The sequence below is a fragment of the Felis catus genome, chromosome F1, assembly GCF_018350175.1.
Source record: "Felis catus isolate Fca126 chromosome F1, F.catus_Fca126_mat1.0, whole genome shotgun sequence".
Lineage (NCBI taxonomy): Eukaryota > Metazoa > Chordata > Mammalia > Carnivora > Felidae > Felis > Felis catus.
Window position 1 is genome coordinate 911,249 of NC_058384.1, and position 17,937 is coordinate 929,185.

General features: G+C 45.1%; 1 protein-coding gene across 5 annotated transcripts in view; it reads right to left on the minus strand.

Annotated features, from left to right (window-relative positions):
• Nucleotides 1-5,185, minus strand: part of NVL (nuclear VCP like) — a 91,734-nt gene extending 86,549 nt beyond the window's left edge. For 2 of the 5 annotated variants that reach the window (XM_006942593.5, XM_045048394.1), the window contains exons 1-2: nucleotides 4,869-5,185; nucleotides 709-782 (exon numbers count right to left, since the gene is read on the minus strand). In XM_006942593.5, coding sequence (XP_006942655.2) covers nucleotides 709-782; nucleotides 4,869-4,925 — 131 coding nt within the window. In that variant the 5' untranslated portion in view covers nucleotides 4,926-5,185. Of the gene's footprint in view, nucleotides 1-708; nucleotides 783-4,868 lie in introns of those variants that run through there. The other 3 variants (XM_006942592.5, XM_019821427.3, XM_019821430.2) reach the window with 3 other exon arrangements.
• Nucleotides 5,186-17,937: the final 12,752 nt, after the last annotated feature.

The window sequence follows — 17,937 nt, forward strand, 5'->3', positions numbered from 1 at the left end:
GGGCCGAAGTCGGACGTTTAACCGACTGAGCCATCCAGGCGCCCCTAAAAATAAAATCTTAAAAAAATAACAACACAAGAAAAGATTAGAATACAGACAGACACACAAAGGAAAGACCATGTTAGGCAGGGAGAAGATAGCCATCTGCAATGCAAGGAGAGACAGTGACCATTAACTTCTAGCATTCACAACTGTGAGGACTTAAACTTCTGTTGTTTAAGCTCCCCAGCCTCTGATACTTTTTTATGGCAATCCTAGCAAACTAATATACTGAGAAGAAAAAACAGGAGACTTTGAAATATACAAAGTGGTAATAATTAACGGAGTGACCTATCAGGAGGGGTGGGATTAGAGACACAAGAGAAAAACGGAATCTTTAGTAGGAAGCCTAGAGATGTTTCAAAGTAGCCAGGAAGCTCAGGCAGACCATGCCTACTGGTTTTAATCCTTTAATGAGATACGAGAAGAGGCCATACTGCTGACCAGTCTGGAAGGTACTGAAAGGGAAGCAGCAGCCATTGCCCTTAGTAACAAGGACAGCACGTTGCCCATAACAGGTACCTGATAAATCTTTGTATAACTGAATTCTGAACCTATGGACTGGGGAACTAATGCCAGCAGCGATAATATCAACTGAAAATTTGGGCGAGATGGAAACTCAAAATGGTAGGAAAGAAAGGCAAGAATCTGGAGACTACATCTCTTTACCTGTACATTCTTTGTAAATCAGATGCTAAAACTCCAGTGTCCACATATTTGCCACATCTGTTACTGGTGAGGTACTGAAACAGAAAATACAACAAATATTCAACACTCGATCTTTCAAACTCAGATTTTATTCAGAGATTGAGCTACTCAAACATGTTATGCTATAATGTAAATTCATTATTAAGTGTATCAAAAACATAAATAAAAGTTACTAAATAATTGTCAAGTCTGGAACCAGAGAATTTAATTAACATTATTAATCACTATGATGACACAATACAGCTAGCAACAATGAGAATAGCTGTAAGGTAGTGAGTGCCTACTGTATCCTAAATTCCCAAATACCCCAGAACAAAGCACTAAACTCACAAGGGCATCAAAGGCTATTTTGAATTTAAGGGAACATATAACATTTGCCACCCGTCCAACACGGCAGGGACTTCCAGCCTGAGAAAATTCATGGTTTCAATATTAAATCACCTTTTGATGGTGTCGTATTTTTACAAAACTGGGTTTTTAGCCGTTGCTGTAAGTAAATCCCACGCAAAAATGAATGTGGAACAGCAAACGAGAACGGCAGGGTCAATCTGATCCAACAGGCATACAAATCCCATTCGTGTGATCAGTTAAGAATGAAATACAACTAGGTTAATTTTCCTTCCATCTTTACATGTTATTTTTTCAAAAAGCTACTAAGTTATTTGGACTATACAGTCACTAAGTGGCTTGAATGTAACTACTTAATAAACAGACCTAGCAGGTATTACTTTTGGCCTGGAGGCACCACGAAAAACTCCCAAGAAACTTGGTGCGCTTGGTGTGCCGTGCACCTGCTGCATCACATAGTCTTTCAGCAGCACTCACAATCCTAGGAGGTGGATGTTAGTCTTCCCAATTTATAGATGGGAAAGTTTAAGAGCCTTTAAAAGGCTAATTACTTGGGAGCGCGTAAATTACGGGGCCAGATTTCAAACCAGAATGTCTGTCAGCTTCCACGTGTCCAGGCTTGCTGGTTATCCCGTCAAGGGATGCCTGCCTTCATACCGCAGCTTCTTCCCAAGAACCCCTAATGGTCTTGGCACAAATGCCTCCAGTGACAAGAGGCTAGACACACAAAGCAGGCCCGTTCCCGCGAACCTTCCCCTTCTCTGGACGCCTATCGCGTGTAGTCACTTGCTACAATTAATGTTGGATTACACATATTTGCGTACGTCTCATCTCCACAAGCAAACAGTTCCTTGACGGCAACAGAAATAACAGCTAAATTTGGGGGTGGTTATGCAGCAACACGTAACTAACACCCTTGTTAATAGGAGACAAACGCACTACGTGTGGGGAGAGGACTACAGTCTACCGCTAAGTGAATAGAGCAAGCAGAACCAACGCGGATGAGCCCGTCCGTGTGAATAAAATCTAGGCACATGTACAAACTCTCCATGCTGACCTCTACAGACATGAAGATGAAAGCAAGTCATTTTCTTTTACACCCTCTGTCCCTTCTATTTTAAACCGCAAGAACCTAGTGTTTTTATAATGAACCCAAGTAATAACAATAGGCGAAAACTGAGAATGTGAAGTGGTGAAGACTGAGAAGGGCCACTGGATCCAGCCATCAGGAGTCACTGCTGAGACACCTCCTGAATAAAGTGATGCAGCAGGTGGTGGAACATCCAAAGCCAGCTGAGAGCTCCCAGAGCGAAGGTCAGTGTGGTCGGGACAGTGGAAGCAGGCAGGACAGCAAGGGACACAAGGGCAAGGAGGAGACGGGGGCCAGAACGTGGCAGGCTCTGTAGGAGGGGTTTTCTTCAGCCACTGTGGGAGTCCACCGGAGCTCTGTGAGTGCGGCCCCGCAAGCTCTCTTTAAAGGGACCTCCCTGGCGGCCCTAACGAAGGACAGACCTTATATAAAACCAGAATCACAGAGCTCACCTAGGGGGCTACTGTCATAGTCTAATGAAGAGATGGCAGTTTTGGGGCACCTGGGTGGCTCAGTGGGCCAAGCCTCTGACTCCTGATCTCGGCTCAGGTCGTGATCTCACGGAACTGTGAGCTCGAGCCCCACGTCAGGCTCTGTGTGGACGGTGGAACCTGCACAGGATTCTCTCTCTCTCCCTCTCTCTGCCCCTCTTCTGCTCTCTCCCTCTCAGACTAAATAAAATAAACGCTAAAAAAAGAAGAGAGACAGAAAGAGAGATGGTGGTTTGGGCACAGATGGTTGGAGGTGGAGATGGAAAGGAGTGGCTGGGTTTGGAGTATACAAATAAATTGCTAATTAATTGGTTATAGAAGCTAAACAGGGACACCTGAGTGGCTCAGTCTGTTGACTGTCCAACTCTTGATTTCGGCTCAGGTCATGATCCCAGGGTCATGGGATGGAGTCCCAGGTCAGGCTGGGGCTGAGCACGGAGCCTGCTTAATATTCTCTCTCTCTCCTTCTTTGCATCCTGCCCCCTGCTCACGCACTCTTTTCTCTCCTTCTAAAATTAAAAAAAAAAAAAAAAAAAAAAAAAAAGAACGTGAAACAAAGGAGTAATAATGGTTGTTAAGATTTTTGGCCCCGACAATGTGTCATTTACTGATACAGAGAACATTAAGAAAGGACAGGTTTGGAGAGAACACAAAAAAAATTCAGTGTGGATATGTTGATTGAGGCACTGGTCAGACACTCAGGAGGAAATGTTTAGTGGGCAGCTGGGTGTTCAAGATAAAATCCACACTGGAGACATAACTCCAGGAATATATAGGTAGTATTTTCTAAAAAAAATTTTTTTAATGGTTATTTATTTTTTTTTAACGTTTTATTTATTTTTGAGAGAGAGACAGAGCATGAACGGGGGAGGGGCAGAGAGAGAGGGAGACACAGAATCGGAAGCAGGCTCCAGGCTCTGAGAATGGTTACTTATCTTTGACAGAGAGCTAGAGAGTGCACATGCGCGGGTGGGGCAGCAAGAGAGGGAGACACAGATCCCAAGCTGAGCTGTGAGCACAGAGCCCCACGCGGGGCTCGAACTCACGAACCGTGAGATCATGACCTGAGCTGAAGTCGAGGCTCAACCGACTGAGCCCCCCAGGCACCTCTATAGGTAGTATTTAAAGTGAATGTCTTGGGGCGCCTGGGGGGGCTCAGTCGGTTGAGCCTCGACTTCAGCTCAGGTCATGATCTCACGGTTCGTGAGTTCGAGCCCCGCGTGGGGCTCTGTGCTCACAGCTCAGAACCTGGAGCTGCTTCGGATTCTGTGTCTGCCTCTCTGCCCCTCCCATGCTCGTGCTCTGTCTCTCAATAATAAATAAAATAATAAAGTGAATATGTCTTCATTTAATTTATAACTATGTTTGTATTGAACTTCGTGTTTATAGTATTTTTAGTGAATAGGTAGTGTTTTTGGGTTTTAGATTGGATGAAATCCCCCAGGAAGTAGGTAAGAGGACAGAGAAACAGCACAGGGACTCAAGCCACTTCCAACATTTAGAATTTGGTGGAAGAACCTGATCCGCAAAGGAGGAGGCAGCGCTGGCAAATTAAAGAAAAACAAAGTATACATTCCCCCCCCACCCCCCCAAGTGCAAAGTGAAGGAACGGGCCCTCTCCTCCTAAGAGTGTCTGCAGACTGTGCGTCTGCAAGGCATTCAGCACACAGACTGTCTACCCAGGGCTACAAAAATGACAAACCCTAGGCAGGGCACCTGGGGGGCTCAGGCCGCTAAGCGACTGACTTTGGCTGGGGTCACGATCTCACGGTTCGTGGGATCCAGCCTCGCATTAGGCTCTACGCTGACAGTGCAGAGCCTGGTGGGATTCTCTCTCCCTCTCTCGCTCTCTCTCAAAATAGGTGAATTCAAACTTAAAACAAGAAAACCAGATGCAAAGGACTTATTACAACGTCAAACCCACTCCAAACACCCGCCCCTGTCCTGGCTCCTCAGGGTCCGCACCCGCCTGGTCCCCGGCTCCTCGGGGTCTACACCCGCCCGGTCCCCGGCTCCTCGGGGTCTACACCCGCCCGGTCCCCGGCTCCTCAGGGTCCGCCCCGTCCCCGTTCCCCGGCAGCCCCGCCGCGGAGGGAGGGCTGCCCGCACCCCGTCCAGGACCCGGGCCGCGGCGGACGGCTGGCCCAGGCTGGCCCGGGAGCCGCCGAGAAGGGGCCGCGCACGATACCCACCTGCACGACTCGCTGCTTCAGCCTGTTGTCCACGAACCTCGCGGGCCGGGGCTTCATCGCGCGTCCGGGAGGCCACAGCCAGGACGCTGGGCTCCACGGGCACCGGGATCCTCACCGGGCTGCCCTCGGCGATCGCCGGGCAGGCCGCTCCGCCTTCTCCCGCCCGCCCGCCGCCCGGGCCGTGCCCCGGCGCTGTACCTTCGCTGTCCCACCGCGAGTGAGGAGAACGCCACCGAGGACGAGGAGACCTGCCCACACCCGGGACTTTCGGGCGGCCTGTCCTGCAGGCTTGTCCGGCGGGCCCTGGATGCCAAGGACCCCTTTTGAACACGCTCAACTTTATTGTTCCCCGCTGTGCGGACACGGGCGCGTGGCGGCTGCTGGGGCTTCCGGCGAGCGTCTTGCGTCTTCCCGCTCGCGCGTCGGGGTCGGACCCCAGCTTGCGCGAGGCCGCCTTGGTCCTGGCTGCAACCTTAGCAAACCCGGAACCTGGGGCGCTTGGGACGGTGAAGGCGGGATGAACCCGCAGGGAGGCCCCCTGCGGGCCGGCGGGTGTGCGCGGGGGAGGGGGGGGGGGCGGCGGCCGGCGGCCGCCGCCTTCGGAAACCTGGCTGTCTTGCCCGATTTTCCGCCTCCGGTTTGTCCGGCACGTCCAGTGCAGGACTACAGCTTGACCTAGAAGCTGCCCAGAATTTTGGTAAATGTCCGTATTTGCCCGTAAAGTTTTATGCAGTTAAGGAGACGCAAACGGACACACACACGCGCTCGCAGTTTTCGGCTTTCGTTTCCTCGCTTGGTTAATCGCGTGTTGAGGCTGGGGGTCGGGGGGTGGGGGGAGATGGAATCAGAAGGCTGTGAAACGTGAACACATGACTCTTCTTACTCAAGGTACCGCAGGGTAATTTTTCCCTCGGAAGTGCAGATCACGTGGCTGCCCTTTTCAGTGGTCCTTATCCATATAGATGCTCACGCTGGTATTCAAAACTTTGGTTGACTTGGCTCCGCCTTCATTCCTCACTTCTTCACTGTGTGTGCACCCTGCTTGCAGCTAAGCAGCCTTGCCTGCGTTTACGCGTCAGTACTGAGCACCTGCTATGTCCCAGGCACTGGGTTCAGCTATGAAGAAACAAGAGATTCCTGCTGCTCCGAGGCTTCCGGTTGTCCTGGAAGGTAACGCTAATGGACACGTTGATCACACGCAGCTCTTTGCTCTCACCGACATCTCCGCTGGTCTATCATGCCCTTCCTGGCCAGTCTATGACTTGTAGATTCCTAACTAACCATCTCCCTTTCAGCCTTTCCAGATACTTCCCTTCGTTACATTCTCCACCCAGGGAACCCTCCTCTCACTGAACAAAAATTTAGAGTGCCTCCCAGTTCCGTTCCTGCCCTGCCCTTGAGTCTTGTGGGGAAAAGCAAAAGAATTACGATTACACCTTTTTACGATATCTTTTTTTATGATTAGGTTACTTATGTACTTGATTATATTAAGCTTTAGGGAAGATTTCATACAGTAAATAACACAAATACAGTCAACGCCCAGTAACTTTTTAAACGTAATTTAATTCTGTGCATGTGAAATGTATCACACAGAAAAAAGCAGGCTAAAGGGCCCAGCAGCATCACACTGCATACAAAGCAGCATGGTTTGTAGTCTGTAATTTGTCATAGAATACTATTCTACATTTAGGGCTGCCTTCATGGGTGCATGACCTGTGCATGCACAGGTGCCCCTATATGTGTTTTTTTTTTTAATGTTTTGCTTAGGGGTGCCTGGGTGGCCCAGTCGGTTAAATGTCCGACTTCGGCTCAGGTTATGATCTCACAGCTCATGGGTTCGAGCCCTGCATCCAGCTCTGTGCTGATAAGTTAGAGCCTGAAGCCTGCTTCAGGATCTGTGTCTCCTCTCTCCGCCCCTTCCCTGCTCGTGCTCTCTCTCTCTCTCTCTCAAAAATAAATAAACATTAAAAAAAAATATTTTGCTTAGGGGTGCCTGGGTGGCTCTGTCGGTTAAGTGTCTGACTCTTGATTTCAGTTTAGGTCATGATCTCACGGTTTAGGCTCTGCGTTGACAGTGTGGAGCCTGCTTAGAATTCTCTTTCCCTCCCTGCCCTCGCTCACTCTCTCGTGCTCACACACTCTCTCTCTCAAATACATAAACTTAAATATTTTGCTGGGGCACCTGGGTGGCTCTGTCGGTTAAGCGTCTGACTCTTCCTTTTGGCTCATGTCATGATCTCATGGTTCGTGGGTCAAGCCCTGTATTGGGCTGCACGCTCACAGTGTGGAGCCTGCTTGAGATTCTCTCTCTCCCCCTCTCTCTGCCCCTTCCCCGCTCGCTCTCTCTCTCTCTCTCTCTCAAAATAAATAAACTGTGTGGAAACCAATTTGCCAATAAAGTTCATGTTAAAAAAAAAAAATAAAAATAAACTTAAAAATGTATTTTGCTTAATGTAATAGTGTTCACAGTATTTCATCGTTAAAAGCATTAAACACTTAAAATATATGATATGAAATGAACCATCTTTGATAATTATTTTTTTGACCATCTTTTTGTCAACCCTAATTTAATTAAGAAATTTAATACCCTAAACACTAGAATTTTAGGCTTTTTAAAAATTTTTGTATGGCTGTCAAAGGAAGGTATTACTTTTAAGCAATATAGTATTTCTCATTGTTCCTAATCAAAGGATTTCTTTCTTCTTTTCTTGGAAATACAATTGACACACAGTGTTTCCACCTTGGAATTCTTAAAACTTTTTGAACAAGTAGCCCATTATTTTAATATTGCACTGGGAAAGGGGCACCTGGGTGGCTCAGCCGGCTAGGAATCCGACGGCTCAGGTCATGATCTAACAGTTTGTGAGTTTGAACCCCGCATCGGGCTCTGTGCTGACAGCTCAGTGCCTGGGGCCTGCTTCGGATTCTGTGTCTCCCTTTCTCTGTGCCCTTCCCCCACTCATGCTCTGTCTCTCTCACATATAAATAAACATTTAAAAAATTAAAAAAAATATATTGCACTGGGAAAATTTGCAAATTATGTGACCCCTACAGACCTGAAGTACTTTTCCACAATGCCTGCTTCTTAAGGGCAAGCATTATGTTTTTCACCATTTTACTACATCAGGCACAGCAGGCAGTAATTGAAAATAAGTTAATACTAGGTATTGATAATGGTATGCTTGAACATTTTCCAGTGGATTTCCTGCTAGTAATTATTTCTCTGAAGACAACTTCCATCAATTCTAGTGTTCAGATTAAATAGTATCATACATCTAAACCAAAAAGATGACTGGCTAGTAACCTGAGTGCATACGATCTCAAGAACTTCCTGCAGTAATTGGAATGTCCTCCAACCCCACCTAGTGGTACTGGCACATTTCACCTTCTGTGCTTCACGCCTTGGCCCTCCCAAACTTTGTATCTCACTGGCAGCCTAATTGTGCTTTATAATTTGGGTGATCTATATCCTGACTGAGGATAGTCCCGATTTTTACCTCTTGATCCAGCGTGGTTATTAATAGTGTAGCAATTGGTGGAAATACATGAAAATCTCCCAAATGAGAACAGGCAGACTATTCAGAACTTGGCAATAGCAGGGGAGGCCACCACCATCACTTGCATTCTGGCAGAGACTCAAAGGGACGCGGAGGGGTGGGGAAGCTTTGTGGCTGAAACAGGGACGGCGTCCGGGGTGCCCTGGTTGGAGGCTGTTGGCCTGGGGAAGCTGCAGGAGGGTGTATAGAAGCAGGGCATCCTATGTGATTAGGGGCGTGGACTCGGCTTTTTCTGGTTGGTCCTAAAGTTGGGAGTGGGGACGAAAACCAGGGAAACTGTCAGTTATTAATGGAGTCCTGGCCATGTGGGGCCAGTTGTTAATAGGATTTATTGTTTGGCCTCCTGGATTATTTGTTAGATTAATGGTCTGGCGTTCTATCAGCCAGACTACTGGCTTCCTGGGTTGGATGCTGCAGGTTGTAAGGCAGAGTTCTGTTTGATTGATTCATTGATTGATTGATTTATATTTATTTAGAGAGTGCAAGTGAGAGCAGGGCAGACAGAGAAGAAGAAAGAGAGTCCCAAGAAGGCTCCACGGTGTCAGCACAGAGCTTGATGTGGGGCTCAAACTCACAAACCGTGAGATCATGACCAAGAGGTGGATGCTTAACTGACTGAGCCACCCAAGCGCCCCCAGAGTTTTGCTTTTATATATAGCCTGGCTATTGTTCATTTGTATATTGGGTTTCTCACCTGATATCTCAGAAAGTTCCAGCTTGTACGGTACATTACGTGGTCACCCCATGTATGATAGCCTGCTTGCTGGAAGCTAGAGACTGAGTCTGTATCCTTGCTTTCTCAGGTTAAGGAAAAAACTTTTGGGGGTCCCTGGGGGGCTCAGTCTGCTGAGCGTCACATCTTCAGCTCAGGTCATGATCTCATGGTTCATGAGTTGGAGTCCTGCATCAGGCTCTGAGCTGACAGCACGGAGCCTGCTTGGGATTCTCAATCTCTCCCTCTCCCTCTGTTCTCTCCTGCTCGTGTGCTTTGTTTCTTAAAATAAATAGACTTAAAAAAATAAAAACGAAAGGAAAAAAACTGTGATTTCTTTTATCTGATAAAGGCTAGTAATTCTTTTAACTTATAAAATTTTCCCTCCTTTGAGATGATTGCCTCACTCTAATTTTAAAAGTTTTTTAAAATTAATTTTTTTTTAACACTTATTTATTTTTGAGAGACAGAGCATGAGAGGGAGACACAGAATCCGAAGCAGCCTCCAGGCTCCAGGCTCTGAGCTGTCAGCACAGAGCCCGATGTGGGGCTTGAACCCATGAACTGAGAGATCATGCCTGGAGCTAAAGTTGGGCACTCAACCGACTGAGCCACGCACGCACCCTTCATGTCCCTAATTTTAAGTAAAATGAAAATAATACTTTGAGCTGACATTTTATGTATTGAATCCACAAACGTTTGTCATCTACTCTCTGCTGGGTCTGTGCTATAGTGAGGCTACAGTGACTGTGAAACAGATTATGGTCCTGAAGCTTAATGTTCCAGGGAGAGGGGCAGGCCCCAGACTGGCAAACAGTAAATGTATAGTTAGAACGATAAGGAATAGGGGTGCCTGGGTGGCTCAGCCAGTTAAGCGTCTAATTCTTGATTTCGGCTCAGGTCATGATCTCACGGTTCGTGGGCTCGAGCCCCACGTCAGGCTTTGTGCTGACAGCGTGGAGCCTGCTTGGGATTCTCTCTCTGTCTCTCTCTCTGCCCTTTCCCTCTGCCCTTTGCGTGCTCACGCTCACGCAAAAGCTTGCTCTCTCTCAAGAAATAAACATTAAAAAAAAAAAATGAGAACTAGCAAGGCTTTCACAGCCCCTGGAATGGTCCCTTTGGAAGAAGGTGTTGGATGGATGATTGTCGGGAAAGTGAATGAACGGGCTGAAGTAATTAACAGTGTACTCGGGTGTCCACAGTAAGAGGGCACCTGCTTCTGTCCAAGCGGCCAGGGGAAAACTGTGAGAACGTTACAGTTAAGGACCTCTGGGAGGGCAGAGACTGGTTGTGTTGGAAGTTTCTGGTCGAGAGAGTGAGCATAGGTCCTAACGCCTCTGCCTGTTCCAGGAACGGAGAGAAAAAGTAGACTGACTTATTGCTTAAAGCACCGTTACTTGAAGTTTCTGTCAGTCAGAATCAACATGAATTTGAGCCAATGTAGGTTATTCGGAGGAGTTTCCGAAGTTGAGTCCAAGATGAATATGGAGGGACAAATGGCCAGGAAGAGCCCATTTCCTGAAGGAGAACTCAGCACCTGCTGTCTCTTTTTTTTTTTAATTTTTCAAAAAATGTTTATTCATTTTTGAGAGAGAGACAGAGAGCATGAGCGGGGGAGGGGCACAGAGAGGGGGAGACACAGAATCCGAAGCAGGCTCCGGGCTCCGAGCTGTCAGCACCGAGCCCCACGCGGGGCTCAAACCCACAAACCGTGAGATCATGACCTGAGCCAAAGTCAGGCACTCAACCGACTGAGCCCCCCAGGCGCCCCCGCCTGCTCTTTTTTAAAAAACTCTATCGAGGGGTCATGCATGATGAATGCATCTGTTTTAAGTGCATAATGCCGTTACTTTCAAAACGGAGGTAAAATTTATATAACCTAAAATTCTCCGTTGTAACTGTCTTACACTGTGAGATTCAGTGGCTTTAGGGCGTTTGCAGTGTGTGCAACATCACCACTACCTAGCTCAAGAACGGTTTCCTCGGCCGAAAAAGAAGCCCCGGGCCGTGTCCCTCCCAATGCCTCCCTTTCCCCTCCCTGGAAACCACCGAGCTTCTCTCTGTCTCTATGGATTTGCCTGCCCTGGACGTTTCATTTCAATGGAGCCACACGATACGTGACCTTTTGTGTCTGCCTTCTTCCACCTAGCACAGTGTTTCCAAGGTTTATCGGGGTTGTAGCGAATGTTGGTCCTTTGCTCTTTATGGTTGAATAATATCCCACCGAGTGGACAGATCACATTTGATTTATCAGTTCATCAGTTGACTGACATTAGGATTAATTCCTCTCTTTAGCTCTTAAGAATAATATGCTGGAACGTTTCTGTACAGGTTTTTCTGTGAATACCTCGTTTTAGTGCTTTTGGGTACCTAATGGGGATTGGTGGGTCATTGTTGATTCAATGCGTACCTTTTTGAACAGTGACCCAACCGTTCTCCACGGTAGCTGCACTGTTTTACATTCCCACCAGCACTGCATGAGGTTCTGGTTTCTCTGAATCCTCCCCAAAACTTGTTTTCTGTCTTTTTTGTTTTTTAGTGAGAGCCATTTATGAAACGATATTTCATTGTGATTAAAAAAATTATTTTTTAATGTTTATTTATTTTTGAGAGAGACAGAGCACGAGCAGGGGAGGGGCAGAGAGAGAGGGAGACACAGAATCCGAAGCAGGCTCCAGGCTCCGAGCTGTCAGCACAGAGCCCGATGCGGGGCTTGAACTACGAACCGTGAGATCATGACCGGAGCCAAAGTCAGATGCCTAACAACTGAGCCACCCAGACGCCCCATACCCCATTGTAAATCCATTAATCCACCAGTGGACATTTGGATTGTTTCCTCTTCTCTGCTATCGTGAACAACACTGCAGTGAACATGGGTGTGCAAATATTTCTTTAAGATCTTGCTTTCAGTTCTTTTGAAAATATACCCAGAAGTGGGATTGCTGGATCACATGGTAATTCTACTTTTAAGTTTTTGAGGAACCTCCATACTGTTTTTCATAGAGGCTGCACCAATTTAAATTCCTATCAACAGCACACAAGGATTCCAATTTCTTCACATCGTCACCAACAGTTGTTATTTTCTGGGTTTTGGTGGGGTGTTTTTTTTTTTGTTTTTGTTTCTGTTTTTTTGATAGTGGCCAACCTTAGGGGTATGAGGTGATATCTCATTATGGTTTTGATTTCCTGAGTCTGATAATTAATGATGTTGAGCACACTTTTCATCTGTTTGTTAGCTGTTTGTATATATTTGGAAAAATATGTTTGAATCCCTGCCAATTTTGTAATGGGGTTATTTTTGCTATTGTTGTTGAGTTGTAGGAATTCTTTATTCTTGTTAACTCCTTATCAGATACATGATTTCAAATATTCTCCTACTCTGTAGATTGCCTTTTTGCTCTCTCAGCAGTTTCCATGGATGCACAGTTTTTGTGGTGTTTTTTTTTTAATTTATGATGCACAGAAGTTTTTTAAGTTTGATGTAGTTCTGTCCATTTTTGCTTTTGTTGTCTGTGCTTTTGGTGTTATATACAAGAAGTCATTGTCAAATCCAATGTCATGAAGTCTTCCTCTTAGACTATGTAATTTCAGTTAATGTATCTTCAAGTTTGCTGATTATTTTTCTGCCTGATCACACCTTCTAGTGAATTTTTCATTCCAACTCCTTACTTAAATTCTATTGGGTTCCTTCTGTTGAAATCGGTGTGTGTCCTTCAACTTTGATTTTTTTTTTTTCAGAATTGCCGTAGCTATTATAAGTTCTTTGTCTTACCATATAATTTTTATAATAAGCTTGACATTTCCTTTGAAGAAATCCTGCTGTGATCTTGATTGGTTTTGTGTCGAATCTGTAGATCCATTTTGGAAGAATTGACATTTTAACAACTTCGGCTCTTCTAAGCCATGAACATGGTATATCTGTTTTAGGTCTTCTTTGATATATTTCATTAGTGTTTAATAGTTATCACGTACAGATACTGGAGATATTTGATCAGATTTATCCCTAAATATTTCATGCCTTTTGGTGATACTGTAAGTATTACTATTTTAAAATTTTGATTTCTGTTAGTGGGTAATAGAAAAATGCAGTTGATTTTTGTGTATTGATTTTGTGTCCTCCAACCTGGTTATAAAGACAATCTATATGGACTGAATTGATTTCCTCTTTTCTAGTCCATATGTATTTTTTTCTTCTTTTGTGCTAAGCAGACAGCAGAGATGTACAACTGAACACAGCAAGATTAAGCGAGTGTCCTCACATGAAACCTCAGCTCCATTTCCTCATTTTTTCTTCCCAGAAATCTGGCCAGTTTGGCTTGTACTCTTCCAAGCAAGAGTTTGGATTCTTTTCTGGACTAACCGAAGGGCTCTAGGGAACAGACACACATTTGAGGAGGTGAGGGTCAACCACTGACCGAGTAGCTGACCACTGATCAACACACAGTGAAACCTACTAGTCAACCAGCCCTGCCCATCCACACTGAGCTCCCAACCACCTTTTTTGCATTTTTATTTTTTATCTTATTTTTAAATTTTTTTTAATGTTTATTTATTTTTGAGAGAGAGAGCACAAGTTGGGGAGGGACAGAGAGAGAGGAAGACACAGAATCTGAAACAGGCTCCGGGTTCCAAGCTGTCAACACAGAGCCCAACGTGGGGCTCGAACTCACAAACCGTGAGATCATGACCTGAGCCTAAGTCAGAGGCTTAACCTACTGAGCCGCCCAGGTGCCCCTTGTTTGCATTGTTAAATTTAACATATGAACAGACAGACCATCAAGGATTAAAGTTAATCTCCAACATGAAACAGACCAAAACAAATCAGTGGAAACAGAAAGTAGAGGTAACAGAGGTAATGCTCAGAGCAGAATATGTCCGATACACCAAAATTTATATCCTCATGGAGATGAGAAGATACTGTATCACTGAAACAAGAAGAGGATAGTATAAAAAAAAAACAAGACAAAAAGGATCTCTTATAAATTAAAGAGAAAACAGTAAATAAGCTTCATCAGAAGGTTTGTCAGGTAGAGTTGAGGAATTCCCACAGAAAGTAAAACAAAATACACAGGGATGGAAATAGAGGAACCATCCTGTGTCTAGGAAGTCCCAGTGTATTAATAAAAGTTGTTTTGTGAAGCAACAAGGTACAAAACAGAAGTTTTACAAAACCTTAGCAACCCTGCAAACGTATGAGAACTGGAAGGCATGTGCTTCACATCCACAAGTCCACTGAGTGCCTAACACAGTGAAGAAGACGTGTCGCCATGGCACTTCAGAACGTCAGGGAAAAGGGAAGGTCCTAAGTCTTCCCGGAAGAACGGACAGAATACATCCGTGGGATCAGGAACTTTAGAACGCACAAAAATTTCAACTTAGGCACTAATACAAGCTAGAAGACAAGGGAGCAATGCTGCAAAAATTATTCCAGAAAATTTCCAACCTGTAATTCTACACTAATTCAAACTATCGATCAAGATGGGACTAGAACAGGGGCGCCTGGGTGGCGCAGTCGGTTAAGCGTCCGACTTCAGCCAGGTCACGATCTCGCAGTCCGTGAGTTCGAGCCCCGTGTCGGGCTCTGGGCTGATGGCTTAGAGCCTGGAGCCTGTTTCCGATTCTGTGTCTCCCTCTCTCTCTGCCCCTCCCCCATTCGTGCTCTGTCTCTCTCTGTCCCAAAAATAAATAAACGAAAAAAAAAAAAAAGATGGGACTAGAACAAAGCTAACCCCAGACATGCTAGGTGTCAAAGATTTATATCCGTGTATCTTTTATCTGGAATCTTCACCCAGCAAGTGAGGAATCCATTCAGTTTGAGAAGAGTATGTATTCTGTTGGGTGGAGTCATCCATTGATTCATCCATAGATGTGAATTACATCCTGTTGATTGATGTGATGCTGCACTTGATCTCAGCCAAAAGGCTGAGAAGCGATGATTGATGGTGTCGAGTTCAGCTGTGTCCTTACTGATTTCCCATCTGCTGTGTGTGTCCATTTCTGTCACAGAGTTGTTGAGGTCGCCAAGTCTAATGGCGGATTCATTTATTTCTCCTTGTAGTTCTGCCAATTACTGCCTCACATATTTTGACGCTCTGTTAGGCGCATACACATTAAGGATCGTTGTGTCTTCTCGGAGGCTTGGCCTTTTATCATTATGCAGTGCTCCTCCTATCCCTGATAATCTCTCTCACTTTGAAGTGTGCTTGGTCTGAAACTAATATAACTTCTCCTACTTTCTATTTTTAATGTTTATTATTTTGAGAGAGAGTGTGCCAGCAGGGGAAGGGCAGAGAGTGAAGAAGAGACTGAGAATCCCGAGTAGACGCTGCACTGTCAGCATGGAGCCCTGTGCTGAGCTCGAACTCAAAAACGGTGAGATCATGACCTGAGCTGAAATTGAGAGTCAGATGCCTCGCTGACTGAGCCCCCCAGGTGCCCCTATCCCACCTTCTTTTGATTAGTGTTAGCATGGGATATCTTTCTGCATCCCTTTACTTTTTTTTTCCCTCCAGCTTTATTGAGATCTAATTGCGTATAACAGTGCCTAAGTTGAAGGTGTACGGCATAATTATTCGCTGCATGTAAGTAAGATTAATGAATACTTCCTTTGCCTCATGTAATTACCATTTTGTTGTTCTGGCGAGAGTATTAAAGTTTTACTCTCATAGCAACCATCCCTTTACATTTAATTTATACGTGTCTTTATATTTAAAGTTTCTTCTAGACAGCATGTAGTTGGGTCTTGTTTTTTGATTCACTATGATAATCTCTGTCACATAATTTGTACGTTTAGACCGTTAACATTTAGAGTGATTATTGGTACAGTTGTATTCACATCTACCATTATTTGTTACTGTTTTCTATTCATTGCCTTGGCGTTCTTGTCTTCTATTCCTTTTCTGCCGTTTGGGATTTTAATAGAGCATTTTATATGATTCCTTTTTCTCTTCTTTCTTAGCATATCAATATCACTTTTGTGTGTGTGTGTGTGTGTGTGTGGTTGCCCTAGAGTTTGCAATACATATTTATGATGACTCCATGTCTGCGTTTAAATAATATGATCCCGCTCTGGCATTTACAAATGGCCACTTTTGCCTTCCCCTGTTGGAAGATTTTTCTTCAGTCTTCACTAGGAAAACCTGAGAGAACTCCAGGATGTAAGATTCACACTAGTGTGGCTGCTCGAGTTTTCTATTCAGCCTCGTCCCACTGAGCCTCCGACTTTGTGTCACTGTTGAGGGTTTCCTGCCCCAGTGGAGATTTCTGCCCCGACAAGTCATGATTGCGACAGCCTGTCTCTCTCTCGTGTATTTGAAGCAGTGACTTCACTCCTCTGATAGATGTAAGAAATGTTGATTTTTGGGGCGCCTGGGTGGCGCAGTCGGTTGAGCGTCCGACTTCAACCAGGTCACGATCTCGCGGTCCGTGAGTTCGAGCCCCACGTCAGGCTCTGGGCTGATGGCTCGGAGCCTGGAGCCTGTTTCCGATTCTGTGTCTCCCTCTCTCTCTGCCCCTCCCCCGTTCATGCTCTGTCTCTCTCTGTCCCAAAAATAAAATAAACATTGAAAAAAAAATTAAAAAAAAAAAAAAGAAATGTTGATTTTTCAGTTTATTTGGCTTTTTATTTGTTAGGACCTAGGGGTAATTTGCTAGCTCCTTACAAGCCAGACTGGAAACTTTAACAGTTCAGTTTATCCTTTTAACTTTTTTTAAGGTTACTTACTTATTTTGTAAGAGACAGAGCATGAGTGCTCAAGCAGGAGAGGGACAGAGAGAGAGAGAGAGAGAGAGAGAGAGAGAATCGCAAGCAGGCTGATGGTGTGGAGCCTGACACAGGGCTCGAACTAACTGTGTTATCGTGACCTGAGCCGAAATCAAAGGTCAGACGCTTAATCGATTAAGCCACCCAGGGGCCCCTCAATTTGTACTTTTAAAAGCATAACCCATATTTTATTTAAAAAAGTTTTTTTAAGTTTATTTCGAGTGAGAGAGAGAGCAGGAGCAGGGGAGGGACAGAGAGAGAGGTTGAGAGAGAGAATCCCAAGCAGGCTTGGCACTATCCGTGCAGAACCCGATGTGAGGCTTGGACCCATGAACCCTGAAATCATGACCTGAGATCGACTGAGCCACCCAGGTGCCCCAAGCTATATTTTAAACCCAAAGTCTTGATCTCTCTGTTTCTCTCTCTATTTCTCTCTATGTCGCACACACATACACGCTGTTTTTGAATCCTGATCAACATTGTTCTCTCAAATTTTGCCATTGCAACCATGTTTTGAATTTTCAAGTAGAATGAGGCAGAGACGGTCTTGATTAGAACTTGCAACTCTCACTCTTGATTCTGGTCCCAGATTTTTTTTTTTTTTTACTCAGAATTAAACAGCACATAAAGAATATGGGATAGCCTGTTTTCTGCTCCAACTTGAGAGGAACGTGAGATTAGGTTTATGTTTTTAATAAAATCTGGAATAATTTTAATGAAATTTCTCCTTAGAGTCCATATAGGTCATTCATTTAGCAAACATTTATTAAACGCCAGCTATTTACAGGATGGAAGCTACGGGGTGTACAAAAACTAATAACATCTGTTACTTTCAGTGTAATCTAGGGCATGGCTGGCTGGGCACGTGGAGCAGTTGATGTGATGAACGCTCTGACAGTGGTGTGTGCAAGGTGTGGGGGAGTATAGTCCTAGCTGGTCTGTCATCTGTTCCCTGTCTGGCATTAATCTATGAACCATTGGTGATCTTGTGGATTTATGCTCCGTGCAGGAAATCCTGTTGGTTTGCGGTCGCATGGG